We start from the raw sequence: 14267 nt of genomic DNA on the forward strand, positions 1-14267 counted from the left end.
CGCTAGGGGGGCGCTGTGTCGCCGCCCGCCCCGGACGGTGACTGAACGGGAACGTAGAGGGACCGGCACGGACACACGGCACGGGGTGGACAACACAGGACCGACCGGGACATCGGACATGGGGACACGCCCCACCAGCCACACGTGAAGGGGCTTGACACACGGAACATAGAGATCACGACCACACCAGGGACACCCAAGAACGGTCCGCACACTCGGAACACAGCCACATGCCCGCGCATCCGTGGTGTTGTCACTCATGTCCGTGCAGCGCGCGACGGGGTCCGGGGCCGTCCTTGTCTTGTCCCCCGCCCCGGCTCCAGGGCCGCCCGGCGGGATCTCCGCTCCCGCTGCCCGGGTCCCGGCACGGTGCTGTCGGTGACCGGAGCAGCCCCGGTGACACGCCGGGGCTCGTGGCTTCTGGCAGCGCTCCCGTAGGAGCCCCGGGGCTGCTCCGCCATCGGCCTCCGGTGGGAGGGAGGCACTGGCGGCCTTTGCACCACGTGTTCTAAGTTATCTCTTCTTTTTTCCCCCTTATTAAACTTTATCTCACCCCAGGCATTTTTTCCCCTCATGTTTGGTTTCCAGTTCTCTGCCACGCCCCTGGGGATAAGGGAGGAGGTGCCTTCCTTCTGGACTGGGTCAACCTGCCTCGATGGTAAAGAACCCAGCAATTAACAGCCATAGCCATGTAAGATGGAGAAATGGGAGCAATTTGGAGAGTTAAATGCTGATTTATTCTAAAGGAGAAACATAATTAAACTTTCTCTGCAGTCAAGAAGAAACTCTCTTATTGAAATCTCGAATTCAGTTGTGGAGCTGGGTTTCAGAAGAGCTTACTCATGATGGTACTAACATGGTCTCTGACAGACCAGATTAATTTATTGAACCTGTTTTCAGGTTTTGCCTGCTGGGCTGGCCATGTAGTCTGCTCTCAACAAGTTTTGTTCTCAGGACCGGTTCATAAGTAACATAAGTAACATATCAGTAACATAAGTTCATAAGTAACATATTTGATTAGTGCCATAGTTATTGTGTTTCAGTTAATATTGTCATTAAACGTGACCTCTCAGGTTTCTGTATCAGCAACCCTCTTGAATTCCCCCGTTTGGCTCTGCTTTGTGTACACTGTAGGATTAAGCATTTTGCTACCAGCTCTGTACGGTTTCTCACAAAAAACCCTGGAAGTGATTGCCCACTGAAGAGGAACTGCAAACCAAGCTCTGGGGGCTGCACCTGCTCACGGGCAGGCTGTGGACTGTATCATCATAATCCCCAAGAAATCAGATGCAATATTCTTATAAGCAGGTTGTGCAGAGCAGAAACTTTTTGTGGTTCCTTAGAGTGACTAAAGGACTACTTTGCTCTCAAAGAGACGTGTTCAGAAGAAGGCACACACTTTGTATGGGGAAATTTTCTTTTTTAATTTACAGCAGAAAGAATATAAAGCATTCAGAAAACATTTTCCATATTTTAAGGGCAATTCAAAACATTTTGCATGGTTCCAGCAGCTGAGTTCTTCAACAGATCCATTGATTCAGTGATGCTTTACATGCACAGTTACAAAAATAAAACTTACAAAAGAGAAGACATCTATACTAGTTTTACATGCAAGTCTTGGGGACCCCCCATTGGGCACCAGCTATTGTGTGGAACTGCCATAAGCGTGCAACCAGAGAGGGGGTTCATGTTATATTCTGTATTTCTTTCACACAGTATTACTGCTGTCGAATGTGTTTCACAAAGGAGCGATTCTATTCTCAGAAGACAGAAGATCTGGCTCCTGGCACTTGGGAATTTGAATTTTTCCTAGAAAGCTGCACTTACTTATCTTAGGTGAAAATGTTAAGTTCCACAACCAAGAAGAGGGTTCGAAGAATCACTTCACTGGGGGGAGTGCTGCTCCCTGCCCAGTGACACACTGAAGGGTTTCTGCCCGACACAACAAAGCACTTGGGAGCTGGGCTGGCTCCAAGCATGCCAGGAGTCCTGGAGCTGTGCTGCAGAACTGCCTGCATGCTCCACAGCCAGCACAGCCTTAAACGTTTGGCTGAAGCAGGATCTAGGTTAGTAGATACACCACCAGGCCCATGGATCTGGAAGAGTAATTTGAAATAGCTCTGTATATTACTGAATGGTTTTCTGTAAAGACAAGGAGTTAAAACATTTCCACTGAGGTCACTACTCTTGTTAGGAACAGATCAATTCTATATTGTCACGTATTGGTTAATGGGTGCAATATTTCAGTTTCAAAATGTCAAGAGTTCTTCCAGTACTAATACAGAGCATTTCCAATTCATTCCAAAGGAGATTCTTCAGCGTCTCCTGTTCTGTTTTGGCGTGAGAGGAAAATTTAATGGTTAAGGTTCCAATTGCAGACAGTAAATCAGGCTATGAGGCTGCCCACAGGCACAGTGTGAGCGCCAGGCCATTTGTTTTGCTTTTTTTCCCTTTTTTTAAAATTGAATCAGGTCATAAAGCAGCAGTTCAGAAATGTACAAGAGAATTCTGATAATGAGCTATAGCACATCTACTGTAATTCAATGCTGGCAGTGAAAAGAAGTAATTAAAAACAGGTACAATTATAGAAAAGGCACCAAGAGCACTGACCCCAGTTTTTTTGCCACAATCTTTGTTTTTACTCTTCTTTTAAAGACACCAGTTTCAAAGCTTTCTATGTGTGAATATTTTTTGGCTTCACAACAAGCCTTGCGTTTAAACATTGCAGTTGGTGGCCGGGATCAAGCAAGAACAACTATTCCAAAACTAACAATCTCAAATTTACACAAGTTCATTCAGAAATTTTCAACTGCCACGAGCGAGACAAACAGACAGGAGCAGTTTCTGATCTCAGACACATGTACGTGACCCACAAGTAATGACACGGACTTCAGGAGTTTCTTCCCTTACATTCCTGTGTAATGAAGATCAGAACTGGTTCCCATTGTTGAGAATCTGTGACAGTTTTAAATTAGTAGCTCAATTTAAAAAAAATCTAATTTCTTTGGCTCCTCACTATGTGGAAATAGCAATATACCATGACACCCCTACAGGATCAGTTTGCATCTTTTTTTTTAAGTTTTACTTAATTTTTTAAAATTTTTTGTGCAATTTTTATTACATTTTCTGACTTCCAGCAGGAGATATGAAAATGTGAAACATATTTTCTACTTTCGTACTATTTATTTATTTTTTTTCATTTTATGTTCATTCTAAGTGTTCTTTATTGGAGTGAGTGTATGGTGTTAAGCTAGATACGGTTTTTGTACTCTTATGATTATCTGCTTTGCAAAAGTAACTTAATTTTCTTAAGCAATATTAGCATTCACATTACTTGGCACCATTGGCAAAAAAAAAAAAAAGGAAAAAAAAAAAAAGACGGGGGTAAAAAAAAAGAAGGAAGGAATACATAAATTAAACCCAACTGAACCAAACTCCTGGTAGCCAAAATCAAATGTAAACATATCCTTTTTTTCTTTTTTTTTTTTTTTTAAAGTAATGTTGCTCTGCCTTTTTTTTCCTAAGTCTAAATACAGTAGCTCTTTTTTGCCATTTAGTCATGCTTTAGCAAAAATGTTCTTCTAAAGAACATTTAAAATAAAGTTTCTTATAGTGAAATAAAGTTTTTGTTTCATTTTACAGACCATAGCCACTAATGCTTTGCTTTGTTCATTTCTTTTTCTTGAGTTCATGCACATATCTCTTTAATATATACAATATGTACAAACAATACATCCACACTCTTCTCGTTCATTCAGACAAAACTATACAAATAATAATTTTATCTTGCCAAGTTATTGACCCTTTGTGAATAAAATATTTAGTAATTAATCAATATATTCCCTTTCAAATATTTTTTTCTCATTTTCCATTTCTACCTTCTATATATACAGAAACTGCCCAGATTTTGATGAAGTAGCCAAAATAAGAAATTTACTGGCCAGAATGCAGCACCACTGATCTTTAGGTGGCATAAAATGTCCAGGCAACATATGTACGTGACTCTGCAAAATGACAAGAGGTTTGACAAGTACATAAGAGAAAAAGCTACATGTTTTACAAATTATTTGAGAACTTAATGAAAACAATAGTACATGAAGGTAAGGCTAGAAAATAAAGTGCTGAATATGAGAGAAAGTACATGACAGTTGATATGTTTGCAGGTTCTAGTAAAAATACAAAAAAAAAAAAAGTGTAAAACTTGCTTAAGCTGCTCTCTCCATTCCTCATGCAATACCCGTGTCTCTCGTACACCAAACCCCTCCTGTAAGTTCCCACGGGATGTATTAAAAACCTGCAGATTTAAAAAGTTGCATTAAGTGTGCTGTAGAGGTTTAAATAAAACACAAAGGACAGGAGTGCGAAGGAAATGAGGATGCATGGACCCAATAAAGATGTACTGATCTAAGCCCCTCCACTGAGACTCTCAAAGCTTCAGTTTCTTGGAGATGACTGACAGGTGCAGGAACAGCATTCTTGTGTTGCTTGTGCATTCCCACCTTTTCTGAACAATATTTTTGGTATAATATTTGTACAGTTCCACATGTTGTTTAATACAGCCCTATATGAAAAGGATAATTAATCGCTTCTTCCTTCCTCCTCGGAGAATGAAGCAACTCACGATTTCCTCCTGGTGTCTTGTTTTCCCCACGATCCAACAGAAGATTGAGTTCCAAGATGTCTTGCTGAACAAATTAAAAGTTGTCCATGAAAGTGCAAATGCAATGACCAAAACATTACTGTTAAAATCCTGCAGCTGGTATTTCCAGAACTGCAGTGGGTATTTTTGTTGTTGTTGCATGTCTCTGCTAAAAACAGAAAATGAAAACAGTCTGAAAAGCAATGTCACATTGCTACGGGATGCTGCTGCGTATCTTCAAGTTCCTTGGCCTTTTTCAATTCTTTCACTCTGAAAAAACAAAGAGGAACTATGTAACACTTCTACTACAAATCACTTGAAGACAGAACAATCAAAAGGATTCATCACTCCAACCTCCCGTGCAGAAGAGGCAGCTCCCAGAGACACGACAGGAAGGCAACACCTTCCCAACACCATAAACAGCTGGAAGTGCAAGAACAGGCCACTGGGGATCCCAAACACCTTTGGAGAGACACACTTGGTTCCACTGCTTTTTCCCAGTACTGGCAGCTACAGCTGGGCTTCATTCTGGTGTCAGCCTGAGTGCTTGTGGTTCCCTGGACTGCTGGTCCCTGCCTGACCCTGGAGATGCTCACAGCCAAGGGGCTGTTCAGTGCTGACCCTTTTCTCCACACAGTGCTCAGGCAGTCACAGCAGAGTGGGGGAAAATCACTCTGTCCAGCTTGGAAAGGAAGCCTGGTGTTTACAGAGAACCTCACAGAAGAAAGTGTTTATGTACAAGCACAAGAACCAGTATGGGTGTGAAGAAGGGCACTTTGTTTCTCAAGTTCTCCAGCTGCTGTGTCCCTGTGTTTATCATGCTGTTGGCAGCATGTTTTGTGTTGTCCCAGCAGTGCAGGATGCTGGATGCTGAGTGCCAAGGCAGATGAACCTACAGTGTGGAAGTCACTCCTCCTAGATGTGGCCAGTTTCCAACTTTCCCAAATGCATGCCATACATCACCTCCTCTAACTCACCAACACAAGAACTGAACCATCACTGAAAGAATTAAAAATTAAATTAAAGGGTGAAAAGAAGGGAATCATTTCAATCCCATCAAGTGAAAGAGAGCTCTGCACTGGAGCTGGGGCTGCAGGAAACCTGCTGCTCAGGCTGAGCACCTGGCTGTGTGCAGTGCAAAGGAGCCAGACCAAATCCAAACGCATTCCTGTGCTGCCCCAAAGGTGCCCAGCTGTGCTTGGGGCTGGCTCTGCCTCCACTTGCAGGGAATTCCTCTGCAGTGAGATCCCTTTGCCACCTGCCTCCATGCGTCTTCCCCCTGCTCCTGCAAGGGGAAGTCCCCTGCAAAAGGAGCAGATTACAGAAAGGAAAAACAAACAAACAAAACAAAACCAAAAAAAAAAAAAAAAGGTGATTTAGCTAAGCCTTTATAGGCTCAAGTGTTCATGTGATGCTGCAAAAACTTGAAAGGACAAGTAACAAAGGGATAGTACAAAAAATAGTGTCAGAGATGCAAGTCTGTGTAAGGCAACCAGCTACAAGTGAAAGAAAGTAACAAAGCCCAAGTAAATAAAAGTAAAAAATCCACATCAGGAGAGCTGAGCAGCAGCAGTGACAGTCTGTAGCTACTGTGGATAGACTTACACCCACACATCTTTTGGCTCTTGCATCAGCCTGCTAACATAAGGACAGAATGAAGGCTAGAAATTGATCTCACCATTTTATTTATTCATTTTTCTGCATGTACTATTAGTCAGAACCACAGTGAAAAGGGAGCTGGCTGCTTTTACCTCTGTTTTAGCTGACTCAAAGGCTCTAGCACTCAAATGCATTCTCAGTATTTGTGAAATGTGGCCAACAGGGGTCAAATCAGACTAACCTGTCTGCAGGTTAGACCTTTGTTAATTATCCTAATTCCACTGCTGGAGAATATCATGTATAGAAAGACAGAGGGCTCTGCCAGCCAAGTGCACACAGTGGGTGTGTTCAGGGTCTGAAGGCCATTGACTGCTGAAATCCAAGCCCAGCAGAGCAGCCCAGCAGTGCTCTGGTCCCAGGCTGAGGAAGGGACAAGGCAGCCAACAGCACCAGGGGCTCTCAGTTCCTGCCTGGACAGTGCCATGCTGAGCCTGACTGCTACAGCTTCACAGAGAAATCTCCTACAGGAAGATTTTAGCTCTACACAGGCTGGTGTGTAAAAGAGCCTGTTGACATCAAGAGAGTGGAGGCTTCAGCACTGCACAGAAGGCAGCAACAAGCCTCTAAGTTTGTTCTCTAAGAGATCTAAGCACACTGGGGTTCTTCATGCTGGGTACAGCCAGATCACCTTTTCATTGCAGGAAACACAGGAGGGCTGACACAGTAAGCCAAAACACTGACACATGACAAGTTACTCATCTCCAGTATATCTAGTTTTATTTTCTTGGTGCAGAAAAGCAGCCTCTCCCTTGAATTTTTAACTACTATTTCTAGTAGTGCACCACTTTAGAAGCAGGAGAGCAAGAATCCCTGGTGCTGTGCTAGAAAAGATGTTGTGCCTCTGTGCAATGGACAATTTTTAAAGCTTGGATTAGCTGTGTTTAAGGTACCATCAATTAAAGCATGATTTGCAGTGCAACTTCCAAGTGTTTTCTGTTGCACTTCAGTACTGTAATGTAAAATTAACCTGTTATTACAGATCTCTCACTGAGAACATGCACATTAAAGAAGCTGGTGGCTCTTTCACTGAGACATGCTATTCCTTACTCCAGCACTTTACATGCAAGGGCTACACTAACAAAGCACTTTCACTGGAAGAATGCAAGACATGCTTTGCTGCAAACTTCAACCTACAGCATGCAATATCTGCACTGGAGCACAACTATTGCATCTGTTTGCCTGGAACACACATGCCAACAGAAGTTAATTACTGCAGCACTCAGCATTTCTACTGAAACAGGTCCTGGTTCAGAAAGAGAATCAGAATGTAAAGGGTTGGAAGGGACCTTAAAGATCTTCTAGCCCAACTCCCCTGCCATGGGCAGGGCCACCTTCCACTATCCCAGGGTGCTCAAGGCCATATCCAACCTGGCCTTGAACACTTCCAGGGATGGGGCAGCCACAGCTTCTCTGGGTAACTTACTGCAGTGTCTCATAAACCTCACAGAAAAAAAAAAAAATCTTCTTAATATCTAAACTAAAATCCCCCCCTTTGAATTTGTATCAGTTACTCCTCACCCTATCACTACAGTTCTGGATGAAAATTCCCTTTTCAGGTTCCCTGTAGCACCCTTCACACAACCTTTTCTTCTCCAGGCTGAGCAGCCCCAACTTTCTCAGCCTGTCTGTGGGGGAGGTGCTCCAGTCCTCTCTTATCAACTTCACAACATCCTTTGGACTTGCTCCAACAGTTCCATCTCCTTACATTGGGAACAACAGCACTGTGTGCAGGACTGACAGGAGCAGAGCAGAGGGTGAGAATTCCCTCCCTCCCCTGCTGGCCATGCTCCTTTGCATGCAGCCCAGGACACAATTGGTTTCTGGGCTGGGAGACTCAGTGCCAGCTCATGGGGAGTTTTTCATCAACCATGACCCCAGCCTTTCTCCACAAGGCTGTTTTCAATCACTTCTCCACCAAACCTGTCTGTGTGTGTGGAATTGCCCAGACCCAGGTGTAGGACCTTGCCCTTTTACTTTGTTCCTGAGGTTCACACAGTCCCACCTCTCCAGCCTGTGCAGGTCCCTCTGGATCTATCCCTTCCCTCCCACACAGCTCAGTGGTGTCAGCAAACTCACTGAGGGTGCCCTCAATCCCCCTGCCCATGGCACTGACTAAGATGTTGAACACTATCAGCCCCACTAGTGACCCCACTCATCACTGGCCTCCATGTGGCCCATTAACCACTGACCACAGCTCTCTGCCTGTGGCCAAGCAGCAGTTCTTCATCCACCCAGTGGTCCATCCTCAAAACCATGTCCCTCCAGTTTAGAGACAAGGATGCCATGTAGGACAGAGTCAAACACTTTGCATTTGCAACACTTTCCTTGGTCAGGTGGGATTTACATCATTTACATGCAGGTGTAATAATACTGCTGAAAAACACAGACACCAAACAGTACAGAATTTCCCTAAAGGTAGAAACTGAAATCTGGCACAGGTACATTACTGAAAGATGCTATTTAGTATGGAATGGCTTAAAACAAACCCTGCATTCCACAGCACTTACACACTTAGGCCTCAAGATGATAACCACCCAAATTCACTAAGCTACCATATTTTTTTATTGACCAATATCTTTGTTCAATGCAATAGTGTGTGTGTGGGTGGGTACTCTGAGTCCTTTATTCCATTTACACACTGCCTGATAGATATGGAAACTTGCAGTCTGCAGCTGTCAGTCTCTCCTCCTCTCTCCAGAGCTGGCCCTGGAATGCCAGGGAAGTTCTTCCTTCTCCTTGGCAGCTGGTACAGGGCAGCCCTGCTCACCATGGGCTTTGCAGCAGGCACAGCCAAGTGAACTGAAATACCTCCAAATGGTACCAAAAATGGAACCAGCCCATGGCCAGAGTGTCACTGGGGAAGCTCTGAGGTGGTGCTGTGAACCCCATGCTGCTTCCTCAAACCATGGCAAACAGGAGTGCCAGAACCAGTGCATGCACCAAGGTAATCATTATCTGAAATGCTTTGTCAAGAGAACCTAAAAATAATTGTCTTCATCCAATTCTTTCTTGGTTAGCCTGCACTGCAGCATTTCTTGTGTCTTAGAAGTCTTTTCAGTCTTTTCTGAACTCTTCTTGAGTTCCTCACTCAGTGGCACTTGACTTGATTATAACAGGAACTGGTATTATATAGCATTATAATAGCAGGAACTGGTATTCTCTTCATTAATACTCAGTGTAATAAACCCTCAAAATTTCCAACTGCAGTTAAAAAATACAGGTTGACCAGGGAAGAATTTTGGACAAATTAGGACCCTTGAGAACAGAAATCCCTTGAGTAAGTGCTGCTAGGAGAGATTTTAAGTGAACAATATAGCACTGCCTTCATGCTATCAGGCAATCTTCTTTACATTCTTCCAGTCTTAAACTGAGGCAGGGAAGAGAACCAAAGTGTAGCATTTGCAGTTACAAGCATTAATAAACTGCTGCAAGGAAAAGAACACTGCTGGGATTTACAGAACTGAACAGCAGAAGGAATGTTCTTAGAGAAGATGTTTCACCCCAGTTTGGTGGACTTGCAGTGAGACTTTTTTTAAACAACAGAGGAAATGAGGGCAAGGAAAGTGACAGCAGCAGGCCAGGTGCTGCTGGATGGTGTGCAAACCTCTCCAGGAGTCTACAAGCTCTGTCACACTGGTTTGGGAGAGCCTCCCTGAGCTGAATGAGGGCTGGAGTCAGGACAGCTCAAGTGATGCCCAGAATGGGAAACAGGCCCTGACTTTTGCAGATCTCCAAACAAAAAAGCACCATCCTATGCCAGCAGCTCTGAAACCACACACAAAATGTCTTTGACTGTACATCTGATTTTACACTGGTGAAGACCCAAATAACAGTAAGCACTTCTAAGGCACCAAGTTATTCCCTCTGCAAGTGCTGAAGAGCAGATGGAAGGAAAAAGCACGTGCAATAGAGATGACTTGAGGTGTCTGAAATCACAGCCGTGATGCTGACATACACAAAGGGAAGAGAAGATGATTTCAAACATGAGCTTTGAACCCTGACTCTTGGGAGATACATCCTGGTTCCCAAAATGCTCCAGCCAGCCAAAGTTTCTGCCCCTCACACCATGTTGCTGACTTGGACAGTGTACAGGGGGTGCATCAGTATGTGCTGAAGCAATGTAGTAAGCAACAGCCCCAGCAAGTGGCAGCTCCTCTCCCCATGCCCTCCCCAGTCCTGGACAGGCTGCCCGCAGATGAACCAGCCCTACTCAGAGAAAGTCACAGCAAAGGATGGCTTCATGGGTAAAGCATAACACAAAGCTGCTCCACCAGAGTGACCCCGTAATGCCCAGCCAGGGAAATGCTGAATGAGTCCAAATGCTGAAGATCAGTTTACAGGACAGGGTGCAAGAGCCAGAGAAGGCTGGCTGGTGAGTTACCTGTTGCTCTGAGAGCTGAAATGGCCTGTGGGATATTTAAGACAAGGGAGATCTTGCCTTTTTCCATACCTCATTTAGGCAGCAAAACAAAAAAGACAGAAAGGCCCAATAAGAACGACACCCCAGAGCATGCAGTCTGCAATTTAACACACACATCTGAGCTCCAAACACATTCAGCCCCTGCAAGAGGTAAATGAAAAAAGAAATTACTTTGAAAACCTTTGTTGCAGGTACAGTGACCCATATCCCAATATGACATTTTCACACACTGTCCTGAACTCAAACAAATGGGACTTTCCTACCCCTTGAAATTTTCCTCTATTCTCCATCTTAGTAAGAGAGGCAAGAAACCAGGAACCTCAATGCAATGTCTGCTGCACTGCACAGATTAAAACCACATTAAAAACACAAGTCCTAGATGCACAAGAGTAGGAAAAGGTTTGTTGCTAAAATGCCACAAGAGGGAAGAGTATGCAGAGAACAACAAAACACAGCAGAGGTTTATTCAGGTATGAAATGCAGCTGTACTTACCAGACAAATTACTTCAGATGCTACACCCTTAACTCCCCTAAACTGGAGAGCAGCATTTAATCAAACTGTGAGAATATGGTGGGGTAAGGGGGTTTATTTGTACATGAAAGGTGAATGAAGGCAGTATTTATTAGTCATGATCACGGGTAAAAAGTGCACTTGTTCTGCCCCAGAGAGGACAGAAGTTTGGCTGTAGGCAGAAGGTGCCTGGCCTGTCATCCCCTTGAGATGGGGAAGACTCACTCCTTGTGATCTCCTCCAGATCATCTCTTGCCAAGGGCAGGGCAGAAAGGGTCACACTGCAGGCAGCTGGGCAATTTGTTCACCTCTACACCTGGATTGGGAGCAGAACTCTCTTTTGCAGGAGGCTACAGAGGATGGTTTGACCAATATGAAGGCAAATATTTGTGTAGGGGGGCATGGTAAGTAGCTGAAATCCCTCTACTGAAGCAGATTTCCTTAAGATGAAAACTGTTACTCAAAGGCAACAACAACTGGGTTTTTTTCCCCTAAAAGGTATTTTAATTTCTGCTGCAGAAGGATACCAAGTCTTTTCTCACAAGAGTCAGCCAGTAAAATCTCCTGCCTCTTCCTCTTTACTGATCCTAGTGTAATGTCACCCAAATAAATCCAGGAAAAAAAAAATCACTCAATTTGGAAAGTCTTAAAACTGAAACCCAGGAGCAAATGCTGCAATCATTTCTCTGCACACTCCAACAGCACTTGTGCAGGAAGCACCAATTTGTGTATTACAGACAAGTCTGCAGGCATTCCCTGAGCAGGAGGGGCTGTGCCAGCTGGCCTGGGAACACACCTGGTGTTTGTGCACTCCAGCAACACACAAACACACAATCACACACACACAGGGTGTTGTCAGAATGCAAAGCAGCAAAGAACTTTTGCCATCACAGACTTACTTTGGCAGAACAGCAGCCAGTACATACTGAGACAGCTCACAGTTCGCATTTTCCAGAGAGCCACCCCATTTCCCCATCCATCAGACATCACTGGTCACCCCAGGCAAAACCTGCAAATGCTACCAAACATCCAGAATCTGCTTCCTGCTAATTTCTCAAATGCTGTCACGTACACAAAGCCTTAAAAGGGCACCATTTCTCCTCCAACACTGACAACTGGCCTCTGCTGAGAGCAGCCCCAGCAGAGCCTGCCCTCAGGGCACATCTGGGCCTTTACCCTCATTTCACCCCATTCCTACTTCATCTGATAGTAGTAAAAACTCCAAATTTTAACTTGTAAAAAACCGAGGACATCCAACAAAAAATGGTAGCACTGAAGTCATCATTTGGAAACAAATGTCATTAGCTACTCCTTTGTTAGCATAAATAGTTAAATAATGGTGTCTCCAGCAAGCTCAGGCCCAATTCACTCAGGCTCTCACTCTTGAGTCTTGAAAATTATCTCTGCAACTCCAAGTCAATAAAACTCAGCCATCAACAATGCAGTTTTCTTTTTACAACATTACATGGAAGCAAGGGTCCAGGCCACCACTCTCTTGCTGAAAACAGAAGCAATAAGCACCCAAATGGTGAAGTTTCTGGCAGCAGTTCTTTACAAAATCCCTGCTGTCCTAACAATCTCTCAGGTGTGAGATGGAACAGAGCAGCCGTGCTGGCAGTTGAAGCACATGCCTTGAGAAACCTGTCATGGAAATTCTCCTACTGATACCTAAAGATTTTTAGCTTTTTCATGTATTTGTAGTTTTGTAGGTTTCTAACATACAGTTTTATAGTTCCTAGCACTTTCTTAGCTGTTCAATATCTAACCCTTTCTCATACATTATGTCACACTCTAGAAATTCTGTTTAGTCTTATTTTCAAGAAAAGAACAAGGACATCTTGATTTGCACCAGCATTTGAGAGTCAAAACAAGATACAGGGCAAAGAACCTCCTGGAGACACTCCAAGGGGCAGGCCCACGGGTGAAACTACTGGATTTACTTAACAGATACACTAATTAATTAACCTTATAAAAACTGTACAAATCCTATACTGCACATGCTCTTACCTATGTTTTCTGCACCTAATGCTTTCATTAAAGAACTGCTCTTCATATTAGCCCTTTGATATTGTTTTCTTTTCATTCCAGGCAATACCACCTCTTACCACCCTGTTGTCTCACACCCAACCAGCCACTAACACCACTGAGCACACAGGTGAGTGGCTTCTTTATGCTGAGAATGAGACTCCCAACAGATGCTCTCTTGGCACTTACTATAACTACACAGTTACAGCATTTTCACTTCTTTTTTTTTGTTTTGTTTTCCTTCCCAATACGTGGATTAATAAATGAGATAAACAGCTGTCAAAAAGCTGGCCCTATAATGCAACCAGACACGTAACTTACCAAAGACCAAGTTATAGAAGATAAACACTGGTGCTTAACCACCTTTGGGAGTAAAGAGCAGTGTGAGGAGCTCTTCTGCAGAAATAAACACTCATTTAGAGTAGGCTGCACCTGCAGTGCAGCTTCCTATGATCTACCCTGAATGCTGCTGCAGTCCATGACAACAGAGTTCACCGAGTGTGTGAGTGCAGACCCTGTCAAATTCCAACATCTACTCACAGCCATTTTGGATACTGAAAAAATACCCCACCAACAATGCCATCTAAGCATGCCCATGATGAATATACATGTCCTTTTTCACACATTCATGCACTGGTAACATCTACTGCAGAGCTCTGTCCTGTTACAAAAGCAGCAGTGTTAGTCATTGCAGTAGGGTTAGTTTATCAAAGATTCTTTCAGAGAATTAATGGAGGTGAAACTTACTGGCATATCTCGGCCGCAGCCCCATGCAAGCAAGCAGAAAGCAAATATATTTAAAATGGAAGAGAGGAACTGGCTAGCAGGCAGCTACACTCACCCTTTTGTACAGCCTATGGTCCACCAGAGGGCTTTAGAGTGCAAAACAATACCAAAGAGCCATTAGACACACATGGCAACAACCATACCTTACCCAGAGCTTCACTTCAGGGAGGAGGAGACAGCACTTCTGCTTGCCTGGAGAGAAAGAACCCTTCCCACTCCTGCCTAGG

The 14267-nt window shown here is 44.0% G+C and overlaps 1 protein-coding gene across 6 annotated transcripts in view; it reads right to left on the reverse strand.

Moving 5' to 3' along the window:
- Window positions 1–1477: 1477 nt before the first annotated feature.
- CAMTA1 (calmodulin binding transcription activator 1) overlaps window positions 1478–14267 on the reverse strand; it is a 242353-nt gene continuing 229563 nt past the window's right edge. For 5 of the 6 annotated variants that reach the window (XM_050982727.1, XM_050982724.1, XM_030233537.2 and 2 more), the window contains one exon: window positions 1478–4909. In XM_050982727.1, coding sequence (XP_050838684.1) covers window positions 4846–4909 — 64 coding nt within the window. In that variant the 3' untranslated portion in view covers window positions 1478–4845. Of the gene's footprint in view, window positions 4910–14095; window positions 14127–14267 lie in introns of all 6 variants that reach the window. The other variant, XM_050982723.1, reaches the window with a different exon arrangement.

This window comes from Serinus canaria, chromosome 21, assembly GCF_022539315.1.
Source record: "Serinus canaria isolate serCan28SL12 chromosome 21, serCan2020, whole genome shotgun sequence".
In the NCBI taxonomy this organism is placed as follows: Eukaryota; Metazoa; Chordata; class Aves; order Passeriformes; family Fringillidae; genus Serinus; species Serinus canaria.